The sequence below is a fragment of the Solenopsis invicta genome, chromosome 13 (genome assembly GCF_016802725.1).
Source record: "Solenopsis invicta isolate M01_SB chromosome 13, UNIL_Sinv_3.0, whole genome shotgun sequence".
Taxonomy (NCBI): Eukaryota; Metazoa; Arthropoda; class Insecta; order Hymenoptera; family Formicidae; genus Solenopsis; species Solenopsis invicta.
Genome location: NC_052676.1, coordinates 7,995,005 through 8,021,984, shown reverse-complemented (window position 1 = coordinate 8,021,984; position 26,980 = coordinate 7,995,005). Strand labels below are relative to the sequence as shown.

The following is a 26,980-nucleotide window of genomic DNA, read 5'->3' as shown; positions in this document are numbered from 1 at the left end:
GTATGCACAATATGCGGTCCGTAGGTTTTGAGATAAAAATCGTATAAAATAAAAAATAATATTTCGAACATTATCTACTCGAAATACTTTTTTGACACTTTCTTTATTTTATGTGATTCTTATTTCAGAACTTATGGACCATATTGCGTAAAGTACTAGATAAAATAATGTCAAAATGATAATATCATTTAGATTAAGAAAAACATAATTTTTTTTCTCCAGAAGTTGTATTGTTACTGTTTGCTCTTTTTACCAAGTTGTAACACCGATTCTTTTTTTTATTTATACATACAATACAAGCTTAAATTACCTATAAATTTCAAACAATTTGCACGCAGTGTTATTATTATTCTATTGAATAATATGACACCAAATGCGTCAGTAAATAGCTAAACCGATCAATAATGCGTTGATAACAATTACCTCAATTCTATGAGCTTTGAATGTATGCGTTCTTGCGCACAATAGATTAATGAAGGGTTACGCATGTTCCAAGCTGGTTTAAACATTTGCATTAATCTGTCCTAGCTTATCTATTTTAGTATAAATAATGTTATTATGCGCACAGTGTATTTGTTAGATGTTGAATTTAGCTATGAGTGTATTCACTGACTCATTGCCTCGGATTAAAATAAAAACGTAATACGACATTCACCGACATTACGCACAATGCCGGAATTGTAACTGTATTATGTGCGTTGATCTGCAAAATACAAGCATAAATTTCAACTTGTTAGTGTTTGAAATAATATTGCGCGCAAATTTTTCGTTCGTCAAAGTAATAAAAGAAAAAAACGTCGTCTGAAATAATCATATCGTAATCATATCACAATCAGGATTTACACTAACGTATGCTTTTTAAACAAAATGCTTTTAATTTATAAAATAACGAACACGAAATGGAATTTCTCTCTCTCTCTCTCTCTCTCTTTCTCATGCCTCTCATCGATTTCACAGTTGCTGGGGCTTCTATTTTTTCTATATAGCTTAGCGGAATTACAATCGACGAACTGATCTGGAATTTCTTCGTTGATGTAATTGCGCCTTGCTTTGTCCGCCGGCAGCTAGGCAAACCTTTGCTCAATTAATTAGCAGTAATTGCAATTTAGTCGACGAACGTGGAAACAAGGACAGAGCTGGAAGTTTCCACCGGTGTACATGCGGCATTCTCTTGTAGTCAGATATTATTCGACTGCAAGTACACACAGATATACTGAGAATTTCTAGCTGCAGCAATAAAATTAATCCTTTATTCACGCGCAAAGATAAACTTATGCAATTCATCACTGCACGTCCTTCCCGATTAAGCTCTGAAAATTTGCATGGATATTATAAACTTTTATTTACGCGACTTGCAATAGAACAATGTCACAGTTCTTAACAGAATATCATATCGCAACTGTCACGAGAAAAGTGACACAAATCAAACATAAAGTTTAAATGAGAAGAGAGAAAATTACGCATTTTTGAATGAATTAATTGTTCGCGGCAGCATTAAATAATAATTAAATACATCGTACAAACAATGAAAAACTGAGTGCTTCTCTAAAAGTAAAACAGATAATAATTTTGCCGTACTATTATGTTAGATCCCCCAAAAATATTCCTATTTTAACTCGCGTCTCATTTTTTTTCTTTTTTATTTCTTTCCGTGGTTTTTTTTTTAAATTTAACTAGTATCAGCTAAATTTTTTTCTTGATTAAAAACCGATGTATTTAAAACACAATGTGTACATAGAATAACTGTCTCAATCATTACCAATTTTTTCTGTTGCAGTTTTTAAAATAAAATTTGAAAAATGGAAGCATTATGTACTAAAAATGTTTTAAAATTAAACTAAAACTATTATATGGATGTAACAAAATTTGTTCCAAATCATACCTATTTATGTTGTAGAAATTCAGACCCTTTAACCACCCTGAAACGTTTCGACAGGGGAAAATATACAGAAGCTATTAAGTTTCTCATCGCAAATAAATTGATTCCCAAGCGAAATTATTTTATTATTGATAAGTCCTTTGTTGAGACGGATTCAGTATCCGGTAAAGTAGCATTACAACGACAAGCGAAAAGACTCTGAAGGTACAATTTCTTCCTCTTCATAAGCTGTCTCTCGCGGGCCGCCAATCCCGTTTTTATTATAACTCGATCGTCCATATCTTCCGTAAACCATGGCGCTTCGCAATATGAGCGGCGTCGTTTCCTCGACAAATGCGAGAAAATTCCCATGACGACGTCGACCGGAATGAAATCTTTATAGCTTATTGAACCGAGCGATATCCGGTTTCGATCGCCACATACTAAAAAAGAAGTTATCTGTAATCGATAGTCAATTCCCGACCTTCTTCTTCTTAAAATGTTTACCCAGATGTACGAAACACGTCATTTTGAAGTTACGAGTATATAAAATAAACTCATTGGCTGTAGGAACACATCCATCAATTAAAACCCATGACTTCACTGCAATCAGCGAAGATATATGCCTAGCAATTGTCGATCGTTATAACGTTAAGCCCCTTGATCGTCTAACGTGTCACTAGCAGTCATCGGTGACTAGCACAAACGTGCCCAATAACCGTTAGATTAGCTTCGTAGTGGTGATCGATACTGACAGCATTATTGGTTTCTCCTCACTTTTCCGGACAGTGCTGTAATTGATGCGCCAGTCAATTAATATAACATGAACATGGTGAAACACATCGATTAGTCTCCGCCCAGATCTTAATCTCATCTAGCTTTCAACTTGACGCTAATTTAACTTGGATCGAATTACTCCTTTGCCAGACATAAAACGGCGAACATAAAATTTTGCACAAAAAGCCGATAGGTGACGGTCGCTTATACGCCATTTCGTTGCCGAAGATACTATTGCCGAAGATACTACATTATGACGGGATATAAGCTGTTCCGTCATTGCGCTCATAACTGTGGATATTCTAGATGCGTATGATGGACTATTGTCGTGATATAGCGCGTGAAGATGATGCTCTGAATTCTCGAACATGTCCTGCGGTCACGTCTTACTTACTAGTTTGGTATAATTTTATCCTGTTCTCTGTAGTTGCGCTTCAGCTCTTCGCTATGTGCGCAGTGAAACTTCACGTAAATGAAATTATAATATGTAAGAAATAATATAGATGTTTAAATATATTTAATATATTAAATGGCCTGTAATAGTGAGAAGGATCTTATTTTCTAATTTATTAAAGAAAATTTTTATCAAAAACGTATATTAAAAAAAAATTATCAATTTAATGTCATCGTTATAAATAAGCCAAAATAAGTTAAAATAAATATAAATAAGTCAAAATATAACATTTTTTTTTAATTTAATAATCTTGAATTTCAGTGGAATATTATTTTATATTTTATATTTAATATTATATTTTATTTTAATATAAATTATTTAAACAATAGTTATCTAAAGAGTACAATTTTATTGTTTTTATAATTATAGGAATCCAATTTTTTATTTGATGATATTGTTATTTACAGTTTAATATATTTTTCTTTTTAACTCATAAAAATTATTATTATTAAATAAATAAATTTAGTTTTCTTAACAAATCATAAAAAATTTTTTTACATAATTCTGTCTTTTTTTAATTATCAAATTTTTTAGATAATTTTATATTTTTGCGTATTTATTAGACAATGTAATTGTTAAATATGATTGTTATATATAATATATTAATTTTAATTTGATATTATTCGTTCTTGTGCGTGTGACAAATATTGTATTATTTATATGAGCAAATTACATAAAAATTGTCAAATATGATTCCTGTTTATAGTTATTTCATGTGACAAGAGAAAAAAAGGTAGTATCATGCTTTTACGTTTTATTTAATCACTTTGTTAATATTTAATATTTAAACTGAAGTAAGACTTAAGTATTATTATTACATTCATTAAAACATTATTTAATATTATGCAATTGAGTAACTTTGTTTAAATCAAAATGTGTATAACCGAATAAAAAGTTGAATAACAAATAAGAATACTCCAATGTACATATATTTGTGTGATAATACACTCAAATTTACAAACAATGAGGAAGTATGAGTAATTAATTGTTAAAATCTTAAAGAAGTTTCAAAATATTTTAATAAAAATATGTTATAATAATTATTAACTATTATATTGACGTCGCTACACTACGGCGAACTACTAAACAGATGATTACAATATACAGATAAAATGATATAGTCACAAGTAATTACTAGCAATTCGTCATCTAATAACGAAGGTATGACGGATACTCATAACAACTTCATGGCCCATAATACGACCTTCTTCTTTAATACAATCTATTTTTAGTTCCATTTTAAGCATTTAGAATATAAAAATTAGTATATTATTAGGTTTTATTTTTATACATCGTTAATTAATATTTCCCAACAATTATAAAAGATAATATTTTTAAATTCAGCTGAGAAAAGAATAATGAATCAATTATTATCAATCACTGAGAAGATGATGTAATCAACAGTATCTCTATATTCCATTTTCAAAAATAAAGCAATGATCAATCATTATTAAGAAAAGAAAATATTTAATTTTGCAGTAAAATATTATTTTCAAAAAGCATTTTAATGCACATATTTATATTGGTTGTTTCAGGTCTCTCCTTGGGCGGTGGTTTAATAGTTCTGGCATCAGCATTGTCGGACGCATCACTAGAGTTACCGGGGAAATACAGTTTGCCATCAACAGCTGGCATGCAAATGGACGATAACAGTCTACCTCAGTATCACTATGGCTGGTGTCTACAGCTTTCGGGATTAGCGCTGATGCTCGCGGAAGTGGCGGCTGTTTTAACGATGTCCGGTTACATGGCGCGGTTCTCCACGGTCGAGGAGATGGTGAAGTTGTCGATTAAAACTCTCGCCACTGATCGGCTCGCTCGGTTTTAGTTAGGAATCCACTTAAACTCATTAGACTCCAATAAAACGTGAAACAACATCCATCCTAGGACACACAAGTGGATTTCTAGCTTTATCGTCGCATGTTTCGCAGTCTTTGTTTAGTTAAGAGGATGTTCATGCTTCCTGTTTTTCTTTTTAGGTGAGGGTGATGGTCCCGGGCGCTGAGAGAAAACTGAGGGAACAGAGAGGATTCAGCTCGGAGTATCTCGTAAGGACGCATCAGAAATCACCGGGACCACCGCAGGCTCGACCTTTTGGTCAACCAACCAAAAGTGGGTGAACTTAGACACTAAAAAGGGTGTCCCGCGTATGTGTGATGGTGTACACACCATATATATTTAAATAATTGGAAAGATCGAGGGATCCGTTATCCGTAGAGATCCTACGGTCAGAGAATATGCCACGATCCTGAGATCCAAGGAAATACATATGATCTAAAAAAAAGTGTTGCGGGACACCCTATAAAATAATAAACGCGCTTTCTCATGCACTGGAAGAATGTAAGTCCGCACTTCTGTGTCCTAGCGCCTCAAAAAATAGCCGAAGAAGGAACTTCATTGCTCTGCAAGTCGGCGCCCGACATCTGCGCGTCGAATCCACAGGCCATCAGTTACGTCGATAAGGCAGACCTGTCGCACGTCTTGCCAGTCTACCCGGATGGCAAGAACATCGATCCGCGATACAACAACTTCGATAAATCAGAGGGCAACGTCATAGATTCCCGGCTGAGTGGTTTTACCGATAAGGAAGGCTTCATCGATCCCCGTATTCTGGCCGATTCTAGGCAAAATATGATCGCCTTTACGGAAAACAAGGAACCTGACCAGGAGCAGCGATACACCGAGTTCTCCGCAAGAAACACCGATCAAAATATTGTAGATTCAAGATTGAGCGGTTTTGCTGACAAAGAAGGTCTTCTCGATTCTAGATTGAGCGGTTACGTTGACAAAAATGAGTCCTTACTGGATACTCCGTTCGGTTACGATACCAGATTCAACAGTCTCGCTGGACAGACTGTTCCGATCACGCTGAAGAATCAAAACACCTCGGTATCAGCCATTCAATCGCAGTATATATATCAGAATTTTGGAACGATACACTCGGGCATTCTTAAAGTATCGGAACCAGGTACCAGCTCCAGTTCCAATTCCAGTCAACGTAGTATGACCCTGCAAAATCCAAAACGAAAGTCACAGATCGCTCAGAACACCTTCAGCACGCTGGAATGTGAAAAGAGGAAGCGAGCGTCCGGATTAACCGGTAAGGCAAGCTTTTATACCGGAAGTGCTGTATGACCACCACCCCCACCTCCGACCCCAAGGTAACTCCCAGAAGAGGACACCCCACTGTAGCCGGAACTCGGTACGACTTTCAAGTTGGGTTGGAGGATATTCATTAGTGATCACGTGTAAAAGGAAGAAAGTAAAACCCATACAGCACGGTTCTTTAAGAGATGTCCTGCAGACGGCCAAAGGACGATCTAAAAGAGTTCGAAGGCTATCTCTCGGACAAAGTATGTTGCGTGGGAAAGGGATTTTTTACCAGCTAAAGATAATTCTGCCATATTTAATAATAATGCGCTTGCCGATGTACGGTACATAAGAAAACATGCTTCTTGTCGAATATCGGCATTGCAGTTTTCTACAATGGCTCACTAAACTTGCCAAAAGAATGCCAAAATTACGATTATGCCATGATAATATATTAATTTAAAACAATATCAGAGTAGTTGGATTCGTAGTAGAATCATCAAAAATAATAATTTATGAAGAAAAAGACGCAAACGTAATTTTACGTAATCTATTGATAACGTTGTGAGAATCGCACTTCGTTAAATAAATTAAATTAAATGACAGATGAAAATGATGAATTATTCAGATTACTCGCTCATCGTTTTACATAATGAAAAAGTAATGTCTGTCAATCGACGTTAAGACTTTAACTTTAACTGAACATCGTAATCGCGTTTCAGCTGCATAACCAATCAAACAAACAGCTGTAAGATAAAATATTATATAGTCAATATGTTGTAACATAATTGGTGGTCGATATATTCAAAATAAGTCGGGCGCAACTTTCGTACTTCAGTTTACAATAAAGAAACCACTGCCGATTAATCAATGCGCAATGATTTTGATAAAAAGTTTTCCTTATTTCTTTTATCGATGTACACGCTCTAATTGTATCACTAATCGAGGACATATCAGAAATAAACGTTTTCGTGATTGTGTTATGATTGCTGGGAGATACCGTAATTTTATTTCAATCTTTATTGGTTTTGAATTTCTTCTATATATATTTAAAATGGATTATAGACGTTTCATGCACCCGCATAAAAAATGAATAATATTGTATTGTATACAAAACATCAATATGCTGTAACGATCGTAGTTGAGTGTAATAAAATATTCTTTTTTTAATAATGTTGTCTCTCTCCTATAATTATATATCATTTAATATAAACGATAAAAACAAATACTGATTTAATTTTAGGCAACGTGTTATTAATTCATATAATATAAACATTATTTTGCACACGTAAAATTATTTAAAAATATATTAGTTAAATTGTATAACTAATAGAAATATTAGTTACACAATAAAATAATAAAATAAAATATCTAAATTTAATAATATAATAATGTCTAAAATAAAAGAATGTCTGTATATAGAGGAGAAGAGGGTATTATGGCTGCTGTCGACAATATGGTTACCCCTATTATCTCCGTTATTAGATGACGTATTCTAACAATTGCTTATGGAGTTATTCATTTAGTAGCCCGCCGTTTTTTAGTGATATTAATATGACAATACATAATAAGTGACAATTGTTATAAGGCATTTTTACTTTTGAGCACTTCTAAATTTTTTCAAGGTTCACCTTTAACCTTTAATTACTCATACTTTCTCATTATTTTTAAACTTGAGTGTATTATCACACAAATGTACATACACTTGAGTGTTTTTTTTATTATTTACCTTTTTATTCAGCTATACACATTTTTAGTTATACAAAGTTAAAACAATAACATGGAATTTTATTAATATGGTCTTTTAAGCAAAATTTTTATATTGAAATATTTCTTCAATAAATCGATCGTCATTCTAGAGAGCGGTGTTTAGAAACATTAAAAACATTATTTTATGCTTGTTGTTTAATGTTAAACAGGAATAAAATGACATTTCTAACTAAATTCTTAATGGTATTTTTAAAATTACTGAACGCAAGAAAATTCTATATCAGAAAAATTCTAAACAATGGAAAATTAAATATATATAATTTTGTAACAAGATACTGTGTTTCTCCTAAACTAAACTAACTTTTTTAAATTATTCTTATAGATAGCCATATTACAACCACTTTTTTTCTGCCACCGATTATGCAGAGCATTAGATTTTTATAAATCACATCCTAAATAATAAATATCTCATTATTTTGAGCCTAGAATCTGTCAAACAACATTTTGACGAATGTAATCGTTCAAGTTTCAATAGAAAATATTAATTATTAACAAAATGATTCAATAAAATGAAAATGGGTGCCATATTACCCTCTTCTCCTCTATTAAAATATCTATAATTGTAAATAATGATTATATGAAATTATACGTATACTTTATAAAAATCAAATTATATTCTTTAAAACAACCAGAGATAAAAGCTGTTCTCTCTTCTAAATATTGAGATGTAATGATATTTCATGTACAAGATAATGTTAAGGCTACTGATACCATTTTGCGTATCGCTAAACTCATGCCAAATTTAAAGGTAATTCTAACAATAAATAAGTTAGTAGCAGAATTAATTTGAATTAGTTATTAATTTTCACGCAAATACCATATGTTCTTAAAATAATTAAAGAAATAAATCGCAGAAAGGATGGATTTCTTGCCCATTTTTTGGTCCTCAATTTTGGAATTTAATTTTATACCAAGAGACAGTTTATGATGAGACATTGATCACAAAAAAGTTTTACATTGAGCATACGATTGGTTTTAGAAATATAAAAGGTCACCCACCTACTATTAATTGTTAATAGTTGGTGACCCCTTTGACACTCTATATTTCTGAAACCAATTGCATGCTCAATATAAAAGATTTTTTTTGTAATTAATATCATATCATTTGACATAAAATTCAATTGAAAAATCGTGAACTAAATAACGGGCATTTTTTACAGTGGTCTTAATCAATATTTTATTCCGCAGTCTTATTTATCTTACAGTCCTTTATTTATGTATCTACCATATATTTGAATTTCTGCATGAAACATGTCAAAGAACGTATTTATACACCTGTTATTAATTACAAAGACCTTATTATACATTTGTACATATCTTATCCAAAAATTTAATGGAGAAGAAATTTGCTAAATGCATATTTCTCCTCTAAGCATAATAAATTAACTAAATACATCAATGCAAAAAGATAAACTATTCTCTTGGTAGAAATACAATTTCACGAAAAAAAATTGTTTACACTATCAGAAAATAAATAGTCTTAAAAATCACATGCAATAATCTAAGAACAATAATAATATTAATTGTACGAAATTATTAGTATAGACAGAATAGTTAAGATTAAAAATATAAACAAGCTAGAAAGAAGACATTAAGATATAATATAATTTCCAATGCAGCATGTTTTGAAGAAAAAAGGTCCAGAATATATCTTGGGACGTTTGCACCTACGTGGCGGAAATGTTATCCTTTCATCAAGGGAATGGAACATCTATCAAACGTGTCATGGTCATAGTCTTATTAGCCATCTCCGTATGGTTAGAAAAATGTCGTTTTATGAGCTTCTGAAAATAGTCGATCTGCTTCTCAATTTCTGACCTACGTGTATTTATCTTGAGGTAAACTTTCGACGTTAGTGGTCCCAAGTATATATATCCTCCATGCTCTAAGAACACACTCACCTGAAATAGATAATCATCAACAATTTTTCCAAATATTCAAAGTTAAAGGATTATAATTTACATTTGCCTTAGGCACTGTCTTATAACAGATCAGACGTTTAATAAAATACTGATAATCGAGTTTGCTATTAGATTTATAGAATTTACCTTGTCAATCAGCTGTACGGAATATATGTGGTTGAGGATAACGGTTAAAGCGGCAGCATAGTTTATTTCACTAAAAACGATAAATTTATAATTAATATATATTACAATTTTTACGTGACGAGAGAAAACGCATTTAGAGAAAAATTTTTATTACTGTGGTATGATGACCCAGAATTTTCGTAATATGGTTTCAAGTACAACACTGTTCCTTGCATGCTTTACAATAAGAGAATAAAATACTTTAATAGAAATTTTTTTGTCTTTACTCGTTGCATTTAAATTCGCTCTGTTATATTCGAGAAAGTGGAATAACAAATTCAACATATTATCATCTTGAAAACAGGAAATGTATTCAACATATTTACTACCGGAATTGTCTAACCACGTCTCATTTAAATATGATTTTTCCCACGTAGGTACAAACACTTTTTTAAAACCATTACAGTAAGTCCATTTCTTCCATTCTGGTAAAATTCTATAATTTAAAAAAAATATGAACATATCTCATTATTCAGAAAAAGAATATTATTTATTATTTGCACTTGATAAGATATTTCGTTATTTACTAAAAAATTACTTGAATAATTTAGGATTTTGAAGATGCTGGTCTAACTTAAATTTAGCCTTCTCTAAGCATTTATCGTATTCAAGGATACACGCCCATTTTACAATATCTTGCCTTAAACATTCAGTAAGTTCGTTTTCCATCGGACCTTTTTCAAATCCTAGTTTATCCAAAGAATTGGAAAATAATTTTTTCAGTTTTCCCTAAAGTATCATAAATTTTATATTGTTTCATTGTTACGAGAGATCTACTCCTTCTGTACATATGTCTTATTTTATTAAATATTTTCTATTCTTAATATAAATATAGAAATCATATTTAAAACTGGGAGTAGGGAATAGGTTTTCTATTATGTGTTATTCTATATTATAATGTTATTTTGTATTATAAATGTTATTCTCGCCCAAAATAACATTCATAAATAATTTAACAGAAAATTATAATCGTGTATACTGTATACTGTAAAAAGTTTTTACAAATTTTTTTCTTATAATAGATAAAAGTTACTAAATAATTTACTAAATAAGTTACTAAATAAATAAGTAAATTTTCACGCGTTTGCAAGTTTGCAATATACAAAGATAAACTCAATTTTGTAATTAGTAAATTGCAGAAGCAAATTTACAATATATGTTTATGGCAAATTATATAGAAATGTAGTAATAGTTAACCAATTGTATTATTACACATTCAAATATTGTCTTTTCAACATGTGTCCGCATACACTAATGCTAGGCGGAACAGTTTTCACGTATGCACGGTGTATTAATCATATTATATTTCACAGTGATAAAGGAATTTTGTTATATTACGTAATGTTACAAAAATCTAGATAATTACACATAATATTAAAAATATCCCGTTATGTACGTAGTTTTCCATATCAAATAAGATATACGTATTCAATAAAAACTAATTTACGTACACAGTTTTCGTGGAATTGGATAATTTCTATAAACTTATATGATTTCTTTGATGGGACTAATCATGTAATTTTTACATTTATTATATGTAAATTTACTAAATTTTTTTACAGTGTACTTTTGAAATCATTTAATAATCACCGACATTCAAAAAATCTTTCAGATATCAAATAATGTTTTTCGTTAATAACATCCGTATATTACACATACCTTTATATAAGCAAAATTAATTTTCGTTCCCTTCTCATTTACCTCGTCATATGTCTCTCTGAATGCCAACGGATTATATTGTGATATTGGAAACACATTGGAAATATATTCCATTCCTTTGATGAAAGGATACCATACTGCATAATCGGTCTCTTTCCATAAATATTTTACAAGTTTCAAGAATATGGATACATTGAGCGAGCGTAATGTCATCAAATGAAACGCGTCATCAATGATTTTAGCACGATTGATGACACTTATATTTTTATATTCGTCAGAATTTAAGTAATTTATAATTTTGCCCCAGTTGTCATCTTCGTAATGAATGCGATAATATCCTGTTAAGCGACAAGAGAAGTTTATGTAAGTCTATTAGAATTACATGCAAATTGAATAAAGATAAATAATTTCGTGATTTTTTTATATTACAGGAAAATGAAAGAGGTATATTAAAATTAGAATGAAAGAGATAAATTAAAAAGAATCACAATTATGAAATTTATCTTACTTCATAGATTATATTAGGAGTTTTAAAAAGTTCCATGAAAATTTTAAGAGAAGCATGTAAGTATAACTTCATAATAATTTAAGTATACATAAATGGTGTCAAAAAGCTTCGTGTACGTTTACAAAGTTGACATTATATTTTTTTAAAGATAGAATAGAAAAGAAGTAAATTTTATACAAAATTGTATTGTACATTATCATATTCATGCAACAAATGGAATAGTATGAACATTTATAAATAAAAGAAAAACAAATAAAGAGACATCAGGAATATCTGGCAAATAATAACAAGAAAGATCTACATATAACAAATTTTGTAAAAAATGTTCACCAGCTTGCTGGATGTCGACTATTATCCAACCATCTTGAAGAGTATGAAGCATCTCATAAGACGGTTCGTCCAGAGTTAGCCACAGTTTAATATTGGAAGGAAGAAAACTCTTCACTAATAAAGCTGTTGGTATCCAAAATCCACCGAATAATTGCTCCAAAGCACCCGAGTTAAGTTCCCTTTGCCTCCAGATCAAGTCAGGGTAATGATTATGACTTAACCAAAATGGAAAATATTGTGACGAGAATACTTGGCGTAACACATTAGCAACGTCTTGTTGTGTAAACCAGAATTCATCGGGCGTCAGTGAGCAAAACAAGCTAAATTTATAAATTTATAAACTTATTGTTGATAGTATATATGGATTTTTAATAGAAACATACAGATGTGTACTTTTCAATTAAACTTTTTGAATAATAATAAAATATAATTAAATTTAGTTATGACTTGAAAACTGGAGAACCGTTCTCCCTTCTCGCGCGCGAGCGACGACGAGTAAATAGCAATATTTAAAAAAATGCAAAAAAGACATAAAAAAATAGAAGTGAGATATAAAACTATAGAACGAGCTATACATTATTTATATTTAAAAAGTACTAAAATTAAGTTATTTATGTTTAGAAATGCAAGGTAGACCGAGACGAATTGGATTAATTTTTCTTCATAAGTAAAAAATAATAAAAAATTAATTTTATCATTTATCATAGTTTTGCTATACATTCTTAATCTTTACATCTTTGGCTTGAGTTTTACATAATAAAATAATACATAAACATAAAATTTCTTATTGTACAACGAAAAAACTCAAGAAAAAGAAATTGTCCGATTTGCCTTAAAATTGGAGACAAAACGGATCGCCAGTTAAAAAAAAATAAATATAAAGAAATAAAAAATAAATAAATAAACTCATTGAAAGGGCCTATTAAGTTGTTTCGTTACAACCTTACAAAATCGTGATTTTATGTAAGACGCTAAATTTTTTTGCGTATTTACAATCACTGCGTTTGTATCATCACCTGACATTAAATCATATTTAATGTAGAATGGTTGTTTATTGTTTTTATTGCAGAGAAATTACACAAAGGTATCTAGTATAATAAAACGAATCGTATAAAATAAAAAAAATAATGAAAACTGTCTTAAAACTTATAATGATCCGATTCGCTCTCTGAACCGATTGGCCTCGGTCTACCCTAGCACTTGTGAAAAATTGAAAACAGATTTTATAAAAATTTACAGATATTAAATTTATTACATTTAATCGTATAATATATTTTTATTAGAATGTAATTATTACTCACTAATTGCGTAAATATGTGCGGACACCAGTTCGAAATGCGTAATCGGTAACTGAGACTTGAATCATCCGTAAAATAATTGGTACTATAACGATTTAATCAAATGATTAAATTAATCTTATACTTACAATAATATTTTTTCCTTTCGCTTTAATAATACTTTTTATGTTTACACATTTATATGTAACTTTTAATTATTTACATTACCTTTAATATATCTAGGAAATTTAAATATAGATTCAATCTGGGAAACGTTGACAATTTGTATGGGATTTATACTGGTATGTACATCCAAGTGAAGAGATTCGTATTGATTCTGAACTATGAAAAAGTCCATTATTCCGGAATTATTTAAAGACTAAAAACAAAGTTATATTTACATAAACGTTAAACCAAATGATATTTTTCCATTGATTTAAAATAAGCTGACGCACAGAAAGAAAACTAATCAGAAAAGAACATAATCAAACATTAATATCAAATTGAAGCTAATACATTTGAGTAATAATCATAAATAAATAAATTACATCCGTTTGATGCTGTATAATCTCATGTAATTATTTAAAAATTTAAAATGTTCTCAAAACAAAAATGATTATTCTTTTGTGTATAAAAATTTTTGCTGTAAAAGTCTCATGTGTTTTATAATTAATATTATTTTTCATTCTATAATTAAGTTTTATAAAGAATTTTTAAAATAAAATTGTGAGTTAAAATCTCATAATTATACAGCAAAGTTTTCTTGAATCATTTGTATATTATTTCTATTTATATATTATACATCGTATTTTTATCCACTTCCACTTATCTCTAGATTTCATAAAAGCTTATAGAGATTAATTAGAGTCTAAATTTTATGAAATAAAAATAATTTGCAAAATAAATTTTAATAATGTTGTACATAATATTAGTAAATGTAAAAACCTTAACGACAGCATTCTCTCCGTATAATGTAGCAAGACCATCGTGTAACCAGTTGAAAGACCACCAACATGAACTAACTGCGTTACCAAACCATTGAAAAGATATTTTATGTGCTATTAAGCGCGCAACTTCTATTTTCCGCATAATTGGATCATATTCTACATTGTATATAAGATCTGCTTCCCTAAAAATTATTGCAATTATAATTATTTCAAATTATAAGCATACATTACTTTAGTTGATACATTTATATAGTATTATGTTAATTGTTTTAAACTTTAATTCAAAATACAAATAACTTTATCTTTTAATTTCCTTTTTCAATGTTTACAGACAAAAACTAAAATTGTAATGAATATTGACATTAATAACATGCAAGCTATAAATTTAAAAAAAATTATAAAATTAATTATATATTAATCATTTTAAATAGTATTTCTTTATACAATATGGAAAATAAAATTAATACATTCATATTATACATGTACTGTCTAAATCGAAATCATTATTTGCTGAAGGACAGCAAACAGTCCTTTAGTAGTATACTAATAACTAATAATTATATTAATTAGTGATATAGTTATTAGTATACTACTAAAGTTGTAAACTTAAATATTTAAATATTACAATTAAGCTTCAATAAAGAAGGAATTTGAGATTAATATAAAGTTTTTGTGTAGCTGTTTGGACATAGGTACCTGTCCCGATCTCTGGGACGTTTACCTTATACAATATAACATCATTTTAGTAGTGATATATACAAATATTTATACATTATTTTAGTACAGTTTGGTATAAAATGTTAATTGCTTCTTACTATTATAATATCTACTATTTTATTTAATTCTAAAATATAATGGTTTGTCTGTAAACGTATATGTATTTATTGCATTAATTATGTATTACCTATGAAAGATGAGTCCCCATTTTGATGTACCGTCTTGTGGAAAATCAGGAATTACAATATGATCCGTTTTTGGAATTTTTACTTCTACAAATTCAGATTGCACATATTGCGTGACATTATTTATAATATTCATTGCGAATGTAAACGGTGACTTTGTAGAACATTCTCTACACCACAAAGTGATACTTTCGTTAATACGAACGAAGCCATAGCTCGTCACAACAATCGCAATGTGATGAGTAGATAATGGAGGAGTAGTAGAGAAGTTTGTCCACATAAAATCACTATTGATCACATCATTAGTTTTCACCGGCATGTTGGATATGGCCGTATAATTGTGGTGATGCTTTATAGAAATGGCAAACGTGGTTCTGAATATCGGATCAATCCAGCAGGGAAATATATATTGTGCTCCAATTGTGTGAAGATATGTAGCGAGCATAAATCTAAACATATTTTATTATCTTTATAATTTCTTTAAGTATAACATTATTGTTATTTGAAATCTTTAAGAAATACCGCTGGTATTGAAGCGTTCTTAACACGTTCCACGCACCATGTCGCATTTTAAATAACGACTATCTTGGTTTTGCAATAAAAATAATCAGTAAAAGTTAACGGCTAGTACAAGCAATAATGATGTAATTATTTAATTATTTAGAAGATAATAAACTTTATTTTTTTTAACAAGTGCAAACAATTAGTAGTTAATCGATCTTTCCAAAATACATTCTTTATCAGCGAAAATTAAAAATAAAATTTATGAAGTTGACATGAAATACAAAGTACAACAGGATTGACAGAATGAACATTTTACAGTAAATTGTAGATAAGCAAATAGGTATAAAGTAGAAAATCAAATACAGTAAATAATGAGAAAATATATCATAAAAACCACATATTGTTATTATGTAAATCTATATATAAACTATAAATCAGTATTCGAAATTGGTGACTTCAGCATCTCCTTGTGTTGGAAACGTAACGTCAACTGAATATATTCATCTTAAGCTTTTATCTTAATTTAACAATTTATATTAATCAGACATTCATATTTATTGTGAAATTTATTGTGAAATTTATTGTGAAATATTTAAATTAAGAAAGTGATCATTGTCATAATTCAAATGTGTTGATACACTTCACGATTATTATAAGATTTCGGCTACATTATTGTGAAATATTCAGTATCTTTATCTTATACATTAAATTTTATGTCAATTTCAAAATTTGTATAAGTATTTACAGCCGAGTCTAATTTCAACGACGTTGTGTAATATCTTAAGATGATAATCTCGTCTTGTGGTTTATGGTATTATAAATAATACTTAAAATGATCTTAAATATTAGAAACAATTGTGAATACCGGATTAAATTCTTTGTTATCGCTGATAAAGGAGTATAATTTGAAAAGTACTATTTGAGTTTTCTTTTCAAATAAATGAAGGCTATTACATTCTAAGCAATGTATTATTATTTCACGTTATTGGCAGTTAACTTTTTCTGATTATTTATGTACTTAATAAAAAGTTGCTTGCATTGCCGTGTAGAGCATTGGATATCCATTTCGTTTTTGTTTACTTTTATTATTACATGTCAAATAAAATGTACAAGTTTATAATGGTTAAAATTAGTAAAATTATTATTATGTAAGGAAAGATCTATAAAGCATCAATATTGCGTTATAATTAAATATGCAATAAATATATAATTAAGTATATTACCATGCATAATATTAGAAATTACTTCATAGTTATTTTAATTCTTTTCTTACAATTAAAATACAAAATAGCCTGAATAGAAAACTCGACGTCGTGGGTCATCGATAAAGCGGTACGAAGTGTATTAAAAAGTGATTTTAACTGTGTTTTACATAACACGCAGATTAATGCTTTTGGTATGCTAATATAAGATCGATTTTCTTACAAATACAAGTAAGAAGTGAACAACGTGATTAAATTTTAAATAACATATAACAATATATTTCCATAGCATTTAACAACTACTTACAATGTATGTCCATTTTTATTTTGGTGATATCTTCTGAAAAAGCCTTCTACCTTTTCATCTTTTGTTCCACGGATGAATTTCATTTGTAGAGTGTACAGACCGGGACGAAATGTGGTATTAGAACGAAGTATTAAAATATCCGAATCGACATTGACAAACTGATTATAAACAACGCCATTGCTTTTAATCAACTTGGCTGAGATTATATAAATTATTCTTTCGTTTATTTTATAATCTTCAAATAATCTTATGGTTTGCGTTGATCTAAATGTACTGATGGTTACGCTGGATTTTCCAGCAAATAAGCGATATTTGTATTTATTTAATGGTTTAGACAGCATTGACTTGTTGAAATCTGCTTTGACATCGGGATCGAAACTTATGTTGTAGTGAATCGGTACCACCTTCGAAGGGGAGTCGATCGAAATGCTGCAGTTATTATGCAACTCGCCATATGCGGCAAGAATAATTGTGATAACAATAAATACAAAAGATTTACGTATATTGTCCAAATTCATGTTGCTCTAATTCTAGTTCCAGAAGTTTACAACGACGTTTCTAGAATTTCATGGAAAGAAAACGATTAGTAATGAATTAGCGTTGCTTTTTTACACCGTTGCAATTATAATAAATTATTATATAAAATTGTAACAATCAACACAATAACTTTCGATTTATTAATAATTACTTATAAGCTCGAGATATTTAATATTTAAATATACTCTTCATTTCTAAACACTTTTGTGTCTCGTAAATGTGCAAAGAATACAATGATTACTGATGATACTAAAATATTATAATCTTTGATAATTCTAAAACAATTGTAAAGCAAAATTGCACATACTTTTTATTATAATTTATTTTTTAATAAAATACATTAACGTATGCATATCTCTTACGAAAAAATACTCTAATGTTGGATAATGTTTATTTACAAGTTAATACTCAATTTGATTCGAGTTACATTGAATTGCCAACACCTAAACGAGTGTATTTCTTCATAAGAGAAAAGTATGACATTTAGCGATTCTGTATTGTAATTGTCTTACCGAGAAATCTAATTCCTTTAACAATTTATATTATTTCAGCAGATATAAATGTTTCACTAAACATATATGTACTTTACGTAATGACAACCTTATACTTTGGAAAGCTCATTGCAGACTAACCGGTCGTACTGACTGCTGTGTTTATTAAAAGTTATCTCATAATAAGTACAAAATGTCACTTTTAACAAACACAACTTTTTCTTCTAATGTCTTGCGATCTTTGTAAACATGACTGGTTTTCAAGGTTTTATCGCCTCTTCACGTCAAATAATATCAACACATAAATTAGTATCTACAGAAATCTCTTGCACTTTTTCATCTTTCTCAGCAATTACATTGTTCAACAAATAAAAGTTGCATATATTTATTTTTCAGTCTGCAGTATGTTATTCTTCTGCAATTATTACACCAATCGTTACATCAAAATTGAATTTAGAAATAACGTTACTAAATTCTAACTCTGAACGTTCAAGTATCTAGACTAAAAAATATTGTATACTGAGTTAATTTGTATTTTTTGTCATAGAAAATTAAATTAGACTGTTGTCGCAAATAAATAATAAATAAAACATCTATTAAAATACATATGTGTGTCATAATAAATAACATTTATAAACAGAATTTTATTTATAAAAAATTCTAACAATTTTTTTCCCAAATATCTGATTAGATTATAAATTTTAAAGATTTAGCCTGCAAATATTATATGAAAAGAAGAAAAGAAGAAAATCGACGGATGGTATTAAGGCGATGCTGGAGATACCGACTGAACACTATTATTTTTAATTTCAGTAAACTTTTTATTGAATTTACAGAATGATAAATCCTTCTCTACAATTAAAGTATTGACAAAAACGTAATACGCTGGCTACAATTTGACACGAAAAACGAAAAAAAGTTGCAAAACTATGTGCTTCTGTAGTAGTCTCGTGACAATATATATTGCGTATAAAAGTTCTAGATTTTGTACCTACAAAATAACCATCCAGCGTACTGTGAATTACACGTAAGATTGTTAGTGTGCTTTCAAAACGATCCTAGAAGCTTTAGTATAAAAGATATTTCCAATCAAAAATATCGTGTTTATGTGTGCGTGCAGAATCGATGTGAGAATCAGTGAAGAGTGAGACTGAGTGAGACAGAGCACTAATTTAGTTCTTCGATGTTGCATTAGAGGCGCTAAAGTCAAAAGAACAAGGAAAGATGAGTGCGTTTGACAAAGAGCGCTAGCCTATTCCCCTTACTCTTTGCCTCATGCGTGACCCGCAGTTCGTAGAAGAAAAATCTGTAGTAATCTGAAGTACCGACGTCGAGTGAGTTTCACCGTCAGTCCAGCATCGTCTTAACGGGAAGCTTGTTGAAGTGCAACTGCAATTTCAATTCAGAGATGGCACCATTCGTACACAAGACTCGGCTTAACTCGAACGGAAATCGGATAGATGGCGAAATGATGGTTACATTAGCAGCCGCCGCTTCTAATGTTTAATTAACGCCGCATAATTGGCCGGCCAATTAGCGCACGCCGTTTAATATTAATCTGCAATTTGAATTCATTTCAATGCGTTTAAAATTTATTGAATACATAATTAATGCGACGTGTTGCGAATGCAGATGCGGCGTACGATGCGAATCACTCGTTTATCATGGTGCATTTTGAGAAATCTGATACGAAAGATGTGACAATTCTGAATTATTAGCGAAAGTACAGCGTGTGTCGAGAGCAGTAACATCGAACTGCGAAGCGATGCCAGTGGCGCGAACGAAACCGCGAGTGACCAACGATTCTTCAAATGCGGCATGAAATTTTCAATGGAAGGGAATTAAACCGCGATGGAAAAGTTAATTTCCTCATTTCTGGCGACGCTTCCCTTCCGGCGGAATCGGTGGAATCGGCTGGAAAAGGGAACGCAGAGTTGCTCATCTCTGTCATTTACCTTGCTACGGCAAATCCACCCCCGCCCGCCGCGCCCCGAAATATCCCGCCAACCCCTTTCCGCAATCTCACACCCTTGAAACGAGCCACCTTCCCCTCGGTCACTCTAGCCGTCTCACTCTAATCCAATTAAAAACGTCGGACGATCGCGCGAAACAGCGGCGCATCGACCACGAGAATTTTAATTGATGTTACAGGTACGAGAGAGGGTAGCTACCCCCGGGAAAGGGATCGTTATTGCATGCTCGCAAGAGAGAGAGAGAGAGAGAGAGAGGTGCACGCCAAGATTTCGTTCTATTATAACGTTACAACATTTATTGCCACAACTTATTTCATCTCATTTACGTCTCATTTTATATAACGATGGTGCAAAACAGAGGGATAAAATGAAATAAAAATTTTCCGCGTCGCAACGTGTCGTTGGACGTACATAGAAAACACGAAATGAAACAAAATAGAGTACTAATAAAGAAACTTGTTTAAAAATATCTCGGCAATTTTGAGATTTAACTTGTTACAATTTTTCTCCCCGTACATTTCCCGTAAGAAAAGCGCTTTCGACATACTCTGTATATTTAATGAACGACAGTGGATTTCGTATTTGCCAAACAATGTGACGCACGGAAAATATAACAATAGCGAACAATGTATAATTATTTGCACTCCATTTTGCAAATCGCGTCTGAACGATATTGAGGGGACGATCGCGCGAAATGTCGCTGGTGCACCGAGGAAAATCTGCGATCGCAATTCTTTCCGACGGAAAATCGACCGACGAAGAACGCCACGCTTTTTGCGCGGCCGACAAGCGCCAATCAGAATACTCGATGTTCTTCCGCGTAGAAAGTCACAGACAGGGGATGAATCTGAGGGTGAATAACCCTCGAGGATAAAGCTCGGAAGATGGACTTCGAAAAAATCGGACTCTGTTCTGCAAATGGAGACGTTTTCACGCCATTCTCTCGACCGTTCTCGTGGGAAGGCGCGGACCTTATTTTTTTTCTTCACCCTTGTCCCGTTTTGACCCGTCGCTGTCCCCCATTCCTCCACCCCCGTTCGGCTTCGGCGGTTTATCACGTCCGTGAAAGCTCGTAAGCCCGTCGCATCGCTCTTTCACGGGGAAAGTTCGTCTCCCTCCTTCGAGAAGGGAAAAGTTAGACTTTTCCCGAAATCCAAGAATTGTCAAATAAATTTCATTAACTTGCGTTCTCGTATCAAAGCCGGTCGGTTTTTGTCGCGACAAGAATGGCAACAGGAAATTGCAACAAGAATAAATTCTGTGGTAGATAAAAAGGGAAAGCCGGAGAATGAGAAAGAAAATGGCGGTCAGACAGCCCGCGGGCGGCCAGGACCTGCTGCCAAATGAAATTATCCTTTGGAAGCAGTGGCGATCTCGAGGGTTAATTTCGCGAGACAGAGTTGTCTCGCCTCCTGCCATCTGCTGCATTGGTATCACTACGGCCGGCCTCCGGCTGACCATAATTTAATACATAATATGCCCCTTCCAACTTTTGATAAGAATGAATTTTACGTCGACTCGAAAGTATTATACGGATTGCTAGAGAGTTCCAAAACGTCCACTGATAATAATAATTAACTCTTTAGCAACATACGGCTTACGTGAACATTTAATACCACGCTGAAAAAAATTTATTGAAAAACTAAAATCTTGAGTCCGATACATTCAACACTAAATTATTGAGTTGGTTTTAATTCTTTGTTAAAAATTTTAATGGTTTATAAGTTCAACGTATCGAATTAAATATTTCAGTTTTTCAATACATTTTTTTTCTGAGTGTACTTAAGATAGTTACATCCCAACTATGCGAGCCAATGACAGACTCTCGTACATATCTCTAAATTTAAATGAAATATATTGTTATGTAAAATTTAAAAATAAAGAAGCAAAGCGTTCTATTTTATTATAATATTGAATTATAATAAAATAAATTAATTTCGGGAAAAATAAGGAAACTGAGAGATAGTAACAGATAACCTCCTTGTGTTCCTTGAAAATACGACGTTGCCATATCTATTAGAATTCCTCAATTCTTGAGAAAACTTATAAAATCAAGATTTTTATTCACTTGAACTTTAATATTGTACAATAAATATTTGCGATCTTGTTACACATGCTTCCTCACGAATTCACTTACTTTAGACTCGATCGTTTTCTATTAGCTTTTTGAATATGGTTTGGATACTACATAAAAATTCGTGTTTCATCATGGCAGAAATGACTATACTATAAGAATAAACAGGGAAAAATCTGTGATGTTTCAATGGTTATATATCAGGATTGAAACGTTAATTCAAATATATATTATATATTAATCTAAATACGTTTTTATGTATTAATCTTACGTATATTACTTTATATAGATGAAAGTTTCAAGACATTCTTGAATAATAGATTTTAGGGTCTACCTTAAAAAAATATTTGCGGTGTCCGTAAGTTTTGTAATTTCTTTATTTAAAATTGTTTTACTTTAACTTTATGTACCTTGTTATACGAAGAGAATTTTCTCTTATAATTTATCCTCAAAATCATGTGATAATCATGGAACTATACATTTGTTAAAATTTAATAAGATTTTAGGAAAATTTGGTTAATTTTTACTACAATTATGTTAAAACTTTTTAAAGTCTAAATTGTTCTATGATTACCATAATTTTGAAAATGAATTCCAAGAGTCAAGTCTTTTGGTGCACAAATGCCATAATAATTACAAAATTACTAATAAATACATTAATAATAAAGTAATAATAATATCAATGATACGGAAAAGAGTTTACTAGAATGATTTAATCCAACTATTTATTATGCCCGAATGTAATAATTGGCTGATTCTATCTCCTAGCCTTTTTTTCGTCGATCTTTTGTTACCTTGTTTAATAACTCGTGATGAATGTACCTCGTCTCCACTTTGTTTCACGTTCTCTAAGGAAAAGGAATCCCCCGGGAATCCGTGATATCTTTATTCTTTCTTCCCACTTCAATCCCGTCAGAAATTAAAACGATAAATCCGGCACAGCCGCCAGCTGAAATATACGACGTCGACGTCGCCGAATGAAATACGACATTGTCGCGACGACGACAAAATTCGATGGTGAGAATTATTATTTCAATAGACAAAGCATTTTGAAATTATTATGAAATCATTTCAAATTCCTCCTTAGAAAATTTGAATAAAAGTTTCAAGACACAAAACCAATGGAAGAAGATGAAAAAATTATAAAGAATTAAATATGGAATAAAAATATGAAAATTGTAGAATCCAAAAGATGCTGAAGTCAAAGGACTTCCTTTAAACTTCTTCTTCAAAAATTATTTGATTTGGAAAATCCAGAATATTCGGAAGAAAGTAAGAAAGAACGCGAAGATTTAACCATTTGAATATAAAATGAGCAAAAGATTTGAGAACTTTCAAAAACTCTATGAATTTTGTGAATCTTATAATTTGAAAGATAAGATCCGTTTATTAATCGTAGATAATTAATTAATCCGCCGTAGTCAAACTGAAGATATAAAGATCCAGGCAAATTTTTAATTTGGAATTTTTCTGCCTCTAATTCGGACACGTACAAAAAGGTGAAAAACATTTCGGATCAAACGGTTGTGAAGTCATACATTTAGGATGTCGGAAGAATGGACCGCGCAAAATTTGTTTCAGATTCTTTAGAGCTCGAAAAACCTTTTCAAAAACACGGTCAGGCACCAGTGACCTAATTGGACCGGAAAGCAACAAAAATATCGTTGGATCACGGAGGGTTGAAACACTCCTGCTGAAGTCTATTAATTCCAACGTTAACTCGAATGAAAATTCTCGCTGTTTCTTTCGAACATCTCTCACACTTTGACTCTAAATCTCGGAACGTCGGAACAGTGATCCATCCGTCTCATTCCTTTCGCAAAATACGTCGGGATCGGGGCTGCCGTGACGCAATTGGCACTTTAATCTGTATTCAATGACCGACGCGCAGTACGGAGCGAACTTTTTACGGGGGATTTGGCGCGGCGTGGAACGATCGCTCGTATCGGCCGTTTGCGGCGCGAAAACGCGCGTTCCGGTTCGTGCGCGTGGAACAAGTTCGAGAGGCCGGCGTTCGCCACGGTTGCCATGGCGACCGGAGCCGTCTAAATCCGCGAAGCACCCTTCGCCCGCAGGGATGGAAGCGAGGGAGGAAGCGGGAGAGCGTAGGAGAGAGCGGGAAAGGGCTGCCCGGTGGGTGACAATGGGGGCGCTAAGTCTGGAGATTTGCAGGGAGCACGCCGGTTGGTCGGTTCATTGTTTCAACGCCGGCTTCCGTTGGAAAACGTATCGCCTAGCCTCACCGTCGCGGAAAAACTCCGCCGACACGAAACTTACGCGGAGACGAACGACCGGCGTCGACGGCGAATATAAATCGCGACAGCGAGTCGCGATAACCGTCCCTGCGTCCTTAAGTTATTCGACTTTCGCGAAGGAAGTGTTTATGTGTGCTCCAGCAGATGTAACATTATTTATTATACCGAAATACGCTAGCAAGGAGTGAATGAGAGGAGAAATATTGCAAATCAGTCATAATGTAGAATTACTGAAGAATTTATGTGCACGGATTGTGAACGATTTCGATTTTGAGAGATATACATCAACGGAAAGGTAAAAAGAGGGATACTAAAATAAAAAAATGCAAGAATAATTACAAACCATTTCATTTCAGTATTTTGTAACGCATCCACTTTCAGCTGTCTTTCCACGGACTAATTACACGGCAATGCGTCTAATTACCGCCGATGCGTAACCACCGCAACAAACTTGCCGCGATATTTTTTCGTTGCTACGAGTGTCTCTTTCAAGGGCCGTCCCTTCAGGTCGGTCCCTTCAAGACGAGCCGGTAAAAGAATGAGCGGACAAGAAGAAGAAGAAGAAGAAGAGAGAGTAGAAGAAGAAGTAGGAGAAGAGAGGGAGGAGAGGGAGAGTAGAAACGAGATGAAGAAGGGGGTGAAGGAGCGCGGCAGCTGTTGGCCAAATTAAGTGATCATCTCGTCATCATCAGTGAAGCCGCCGCGAGGGGGGAACGAGCCGCGTTGCTGCCACGTTGCTGCCGAAGCAATAGGCTTCGCGAGCCCCGTGAAATTAGCATCGGTGAGGTCCGCGGGGCAAGAGGGACCGCGAGCGTTCCTCCGCATCCGTGCCGCTGATTGGAGAACTGCCGCGTCGTCGAGTGGGCTAACCGCAAGAAGGAGGGGAGAGCATGGTCCGCGGGCCCGGGGACATGGATGGGTACGAAGGGAGGAGAAAGAGAGAAAGAGACCGGACTTAGACGGATTTAATAAGCGCAAACGATAATCGCCGTATTTACGAGCAAAGCCAGAAGTCCACATAGGCCGAAATTAAATTATTGTCACAATAAAGATCGCTGAAGTCACGTGACGTGATGTTCGGATCAACAATGATGTCTTTCTTATCAGAAAGCTGTCATATCAATAATATATGTCTTATATACAATACGTACTTGTCACTCGAATATTTTTCTAAGTGGGGATTTTTTTAATGTTAAATTAATCTTTTGCTAACGTTTCTTTACGTGTCGTTGAATTAGAATATTAAATTAGAATTGATTTGAATATTTGATAATTTTTTTAACCTAAAAAAGAAGAATATGTAATTTGTTCTTTACTTTGGAATTAAACTGAGAGGCTCGAGCATGTTGGTATAGAGAAACCAATCTGTCCTTTCTATTTGGTCAATACAAGTGTTCAATCTTTCTTATTTATTAGGAAAGATAAAACGATGCTGTGTCAACTTGTCACTGAATGAAAAGCGTTCAATAATGATTCTGGAATTGTAATAGAAGTGCAGTTGCATATAACATATTTACAAAATTCTTATTAAAATAATCAAAATAATTCACGTAAAGCGCCTCTAATGAACACATACTAATACTGAAAATACGTTAACAGAAGATGAATAAAAATATATTCGGATGGATCTAAACACCGAATTTTACAAGTCGCTACCAAGGATACGAGTAACTGCTGCAAGCACCTAGACTGACGTGCAATTTAATCTTACATTTTATCAAAGTATAACTACCCGAAAATTACAACGCACATGGCAGCTAAGAAGAAACCGGGCGTTCGAAGACGCTGAAAAAAGTAGCTGGGGTTATTCGAGCGCGGACGCGCGGCTTCATTACAGATCCTTTCTCGAGGCGGACTCTCAAAGCGGGACCGAATTTCCGGGCCTAACACACGGATTCCACGAGTGCCGCTTCTCCTTAATCCGAGAACGATTATTTATGAACATAAGAGGCAACCTAACTGTCGCCTAAATAAGGTG

The 26,980-nt window shown here is 32.4% G+C and overlaps 2 protein-coding genes across 6 annotated transcripts in view; one reads left to right on the top strand and one right to left on the bottom strand.

Annotated features, from left to right (window-relative positions):
* The window catches only part of LOC105203259, a 227,517-nt gene extending 220,165 nt beyond the window's left edge, over positions 1-7,352 (top strand). For all 3 annotated transcript variants that reach the window (XM_026136793.2, XM_011172034.3, XM_026136792.2), the window contains exons 5-7: positions 4,625-4,866; positions 5,069-5,201; positions 5,455-7,352. In XM_026136793.2, the coding sequence (XP_025992578.1) occupies positions 4,625-4,866; positions 5,069-5,201; positions 5,455-6,224 (1,145 nt within the window). In that variant the 3' untranslated portion in view covers positions 6,225-7,352. The remainder of the gene's footprint in view (positions 1-4,624; positions 4,867-5,068; positions 5,202-5,454) is intronic.
* Positions 7,353-9,137: 1,785 nt separating this feature from the next.
* Positions 9,138-18,828, bottom strand: LOC105203266 (aminopeptidase N). 3 transcript variants are annotated; one of them, XM_026136810.2, is made up of 12 exons: positions 18,722-18,828; positions 17,673-18,230; positions 15,662-16,108; positions 14,756-14,939; positions 14,039-14,189; positions 13,835-13,916; positions 12,534-12,853; positions 11,696-12,033; positions 10,575-10,765; positions 10,152-10,472; positions 9,998-10,067; positions 9,138-9,850 (listed from the first exon to the last, which is right to left on the bottom strand). In XM_026136810.2, exons 2-12 carry the CDS (start codon positions 18,188-18,190, stop codon positions 9,644-9,646), a joined length of 2,829 nt encoding a protein of 942 aa, XP_025992595.2. In that variant the 5' UTR covers positions 18,191-18,230; positions 18,722-18,828; the 3' UTR covers positions 9,138-9,643. The 3 variants fall into 3 exon arrangements, with proteins under 3 accessions (XP_025992595.2, XP_039312674.1, XP_039312675.1); XM_039456740.1 differs by having other exon boundaries at positions 9,138-9,733; XM_039456741.1 differs by having other exon boundaries at positions 9,622-9,767.
* Positions 18,829-26,980: the final 8,152 nt, after the last annotated feature.

What these genes read in the sequence shown, in the direction of transcription:
- LOC105203266 (XM_026136810.2), bottom strand. Translation starts at nt 18,190, where the DNA reads ATGAATTTGGACAATATACGTAAATCTTTTGTATTTATTGTTATCACA. An exon ending in AATAAAAATGGACATACATT is followed by an intron (nt 16,109 to 17,672) that starts GTAAGTAGTTGT and finishes AAATATGTTTAG; the next exon opens with ATTTATGCTCGCTACATATC. An exon ending in CAAAATCCTAAATTATTCAA is followed by an intron (nt 10,473 to 10,574) that starts GTAATTTTTTAG and finishes TTTAAATTATAG; the next exon opens with AATTTTACCAGAATGGAAGA.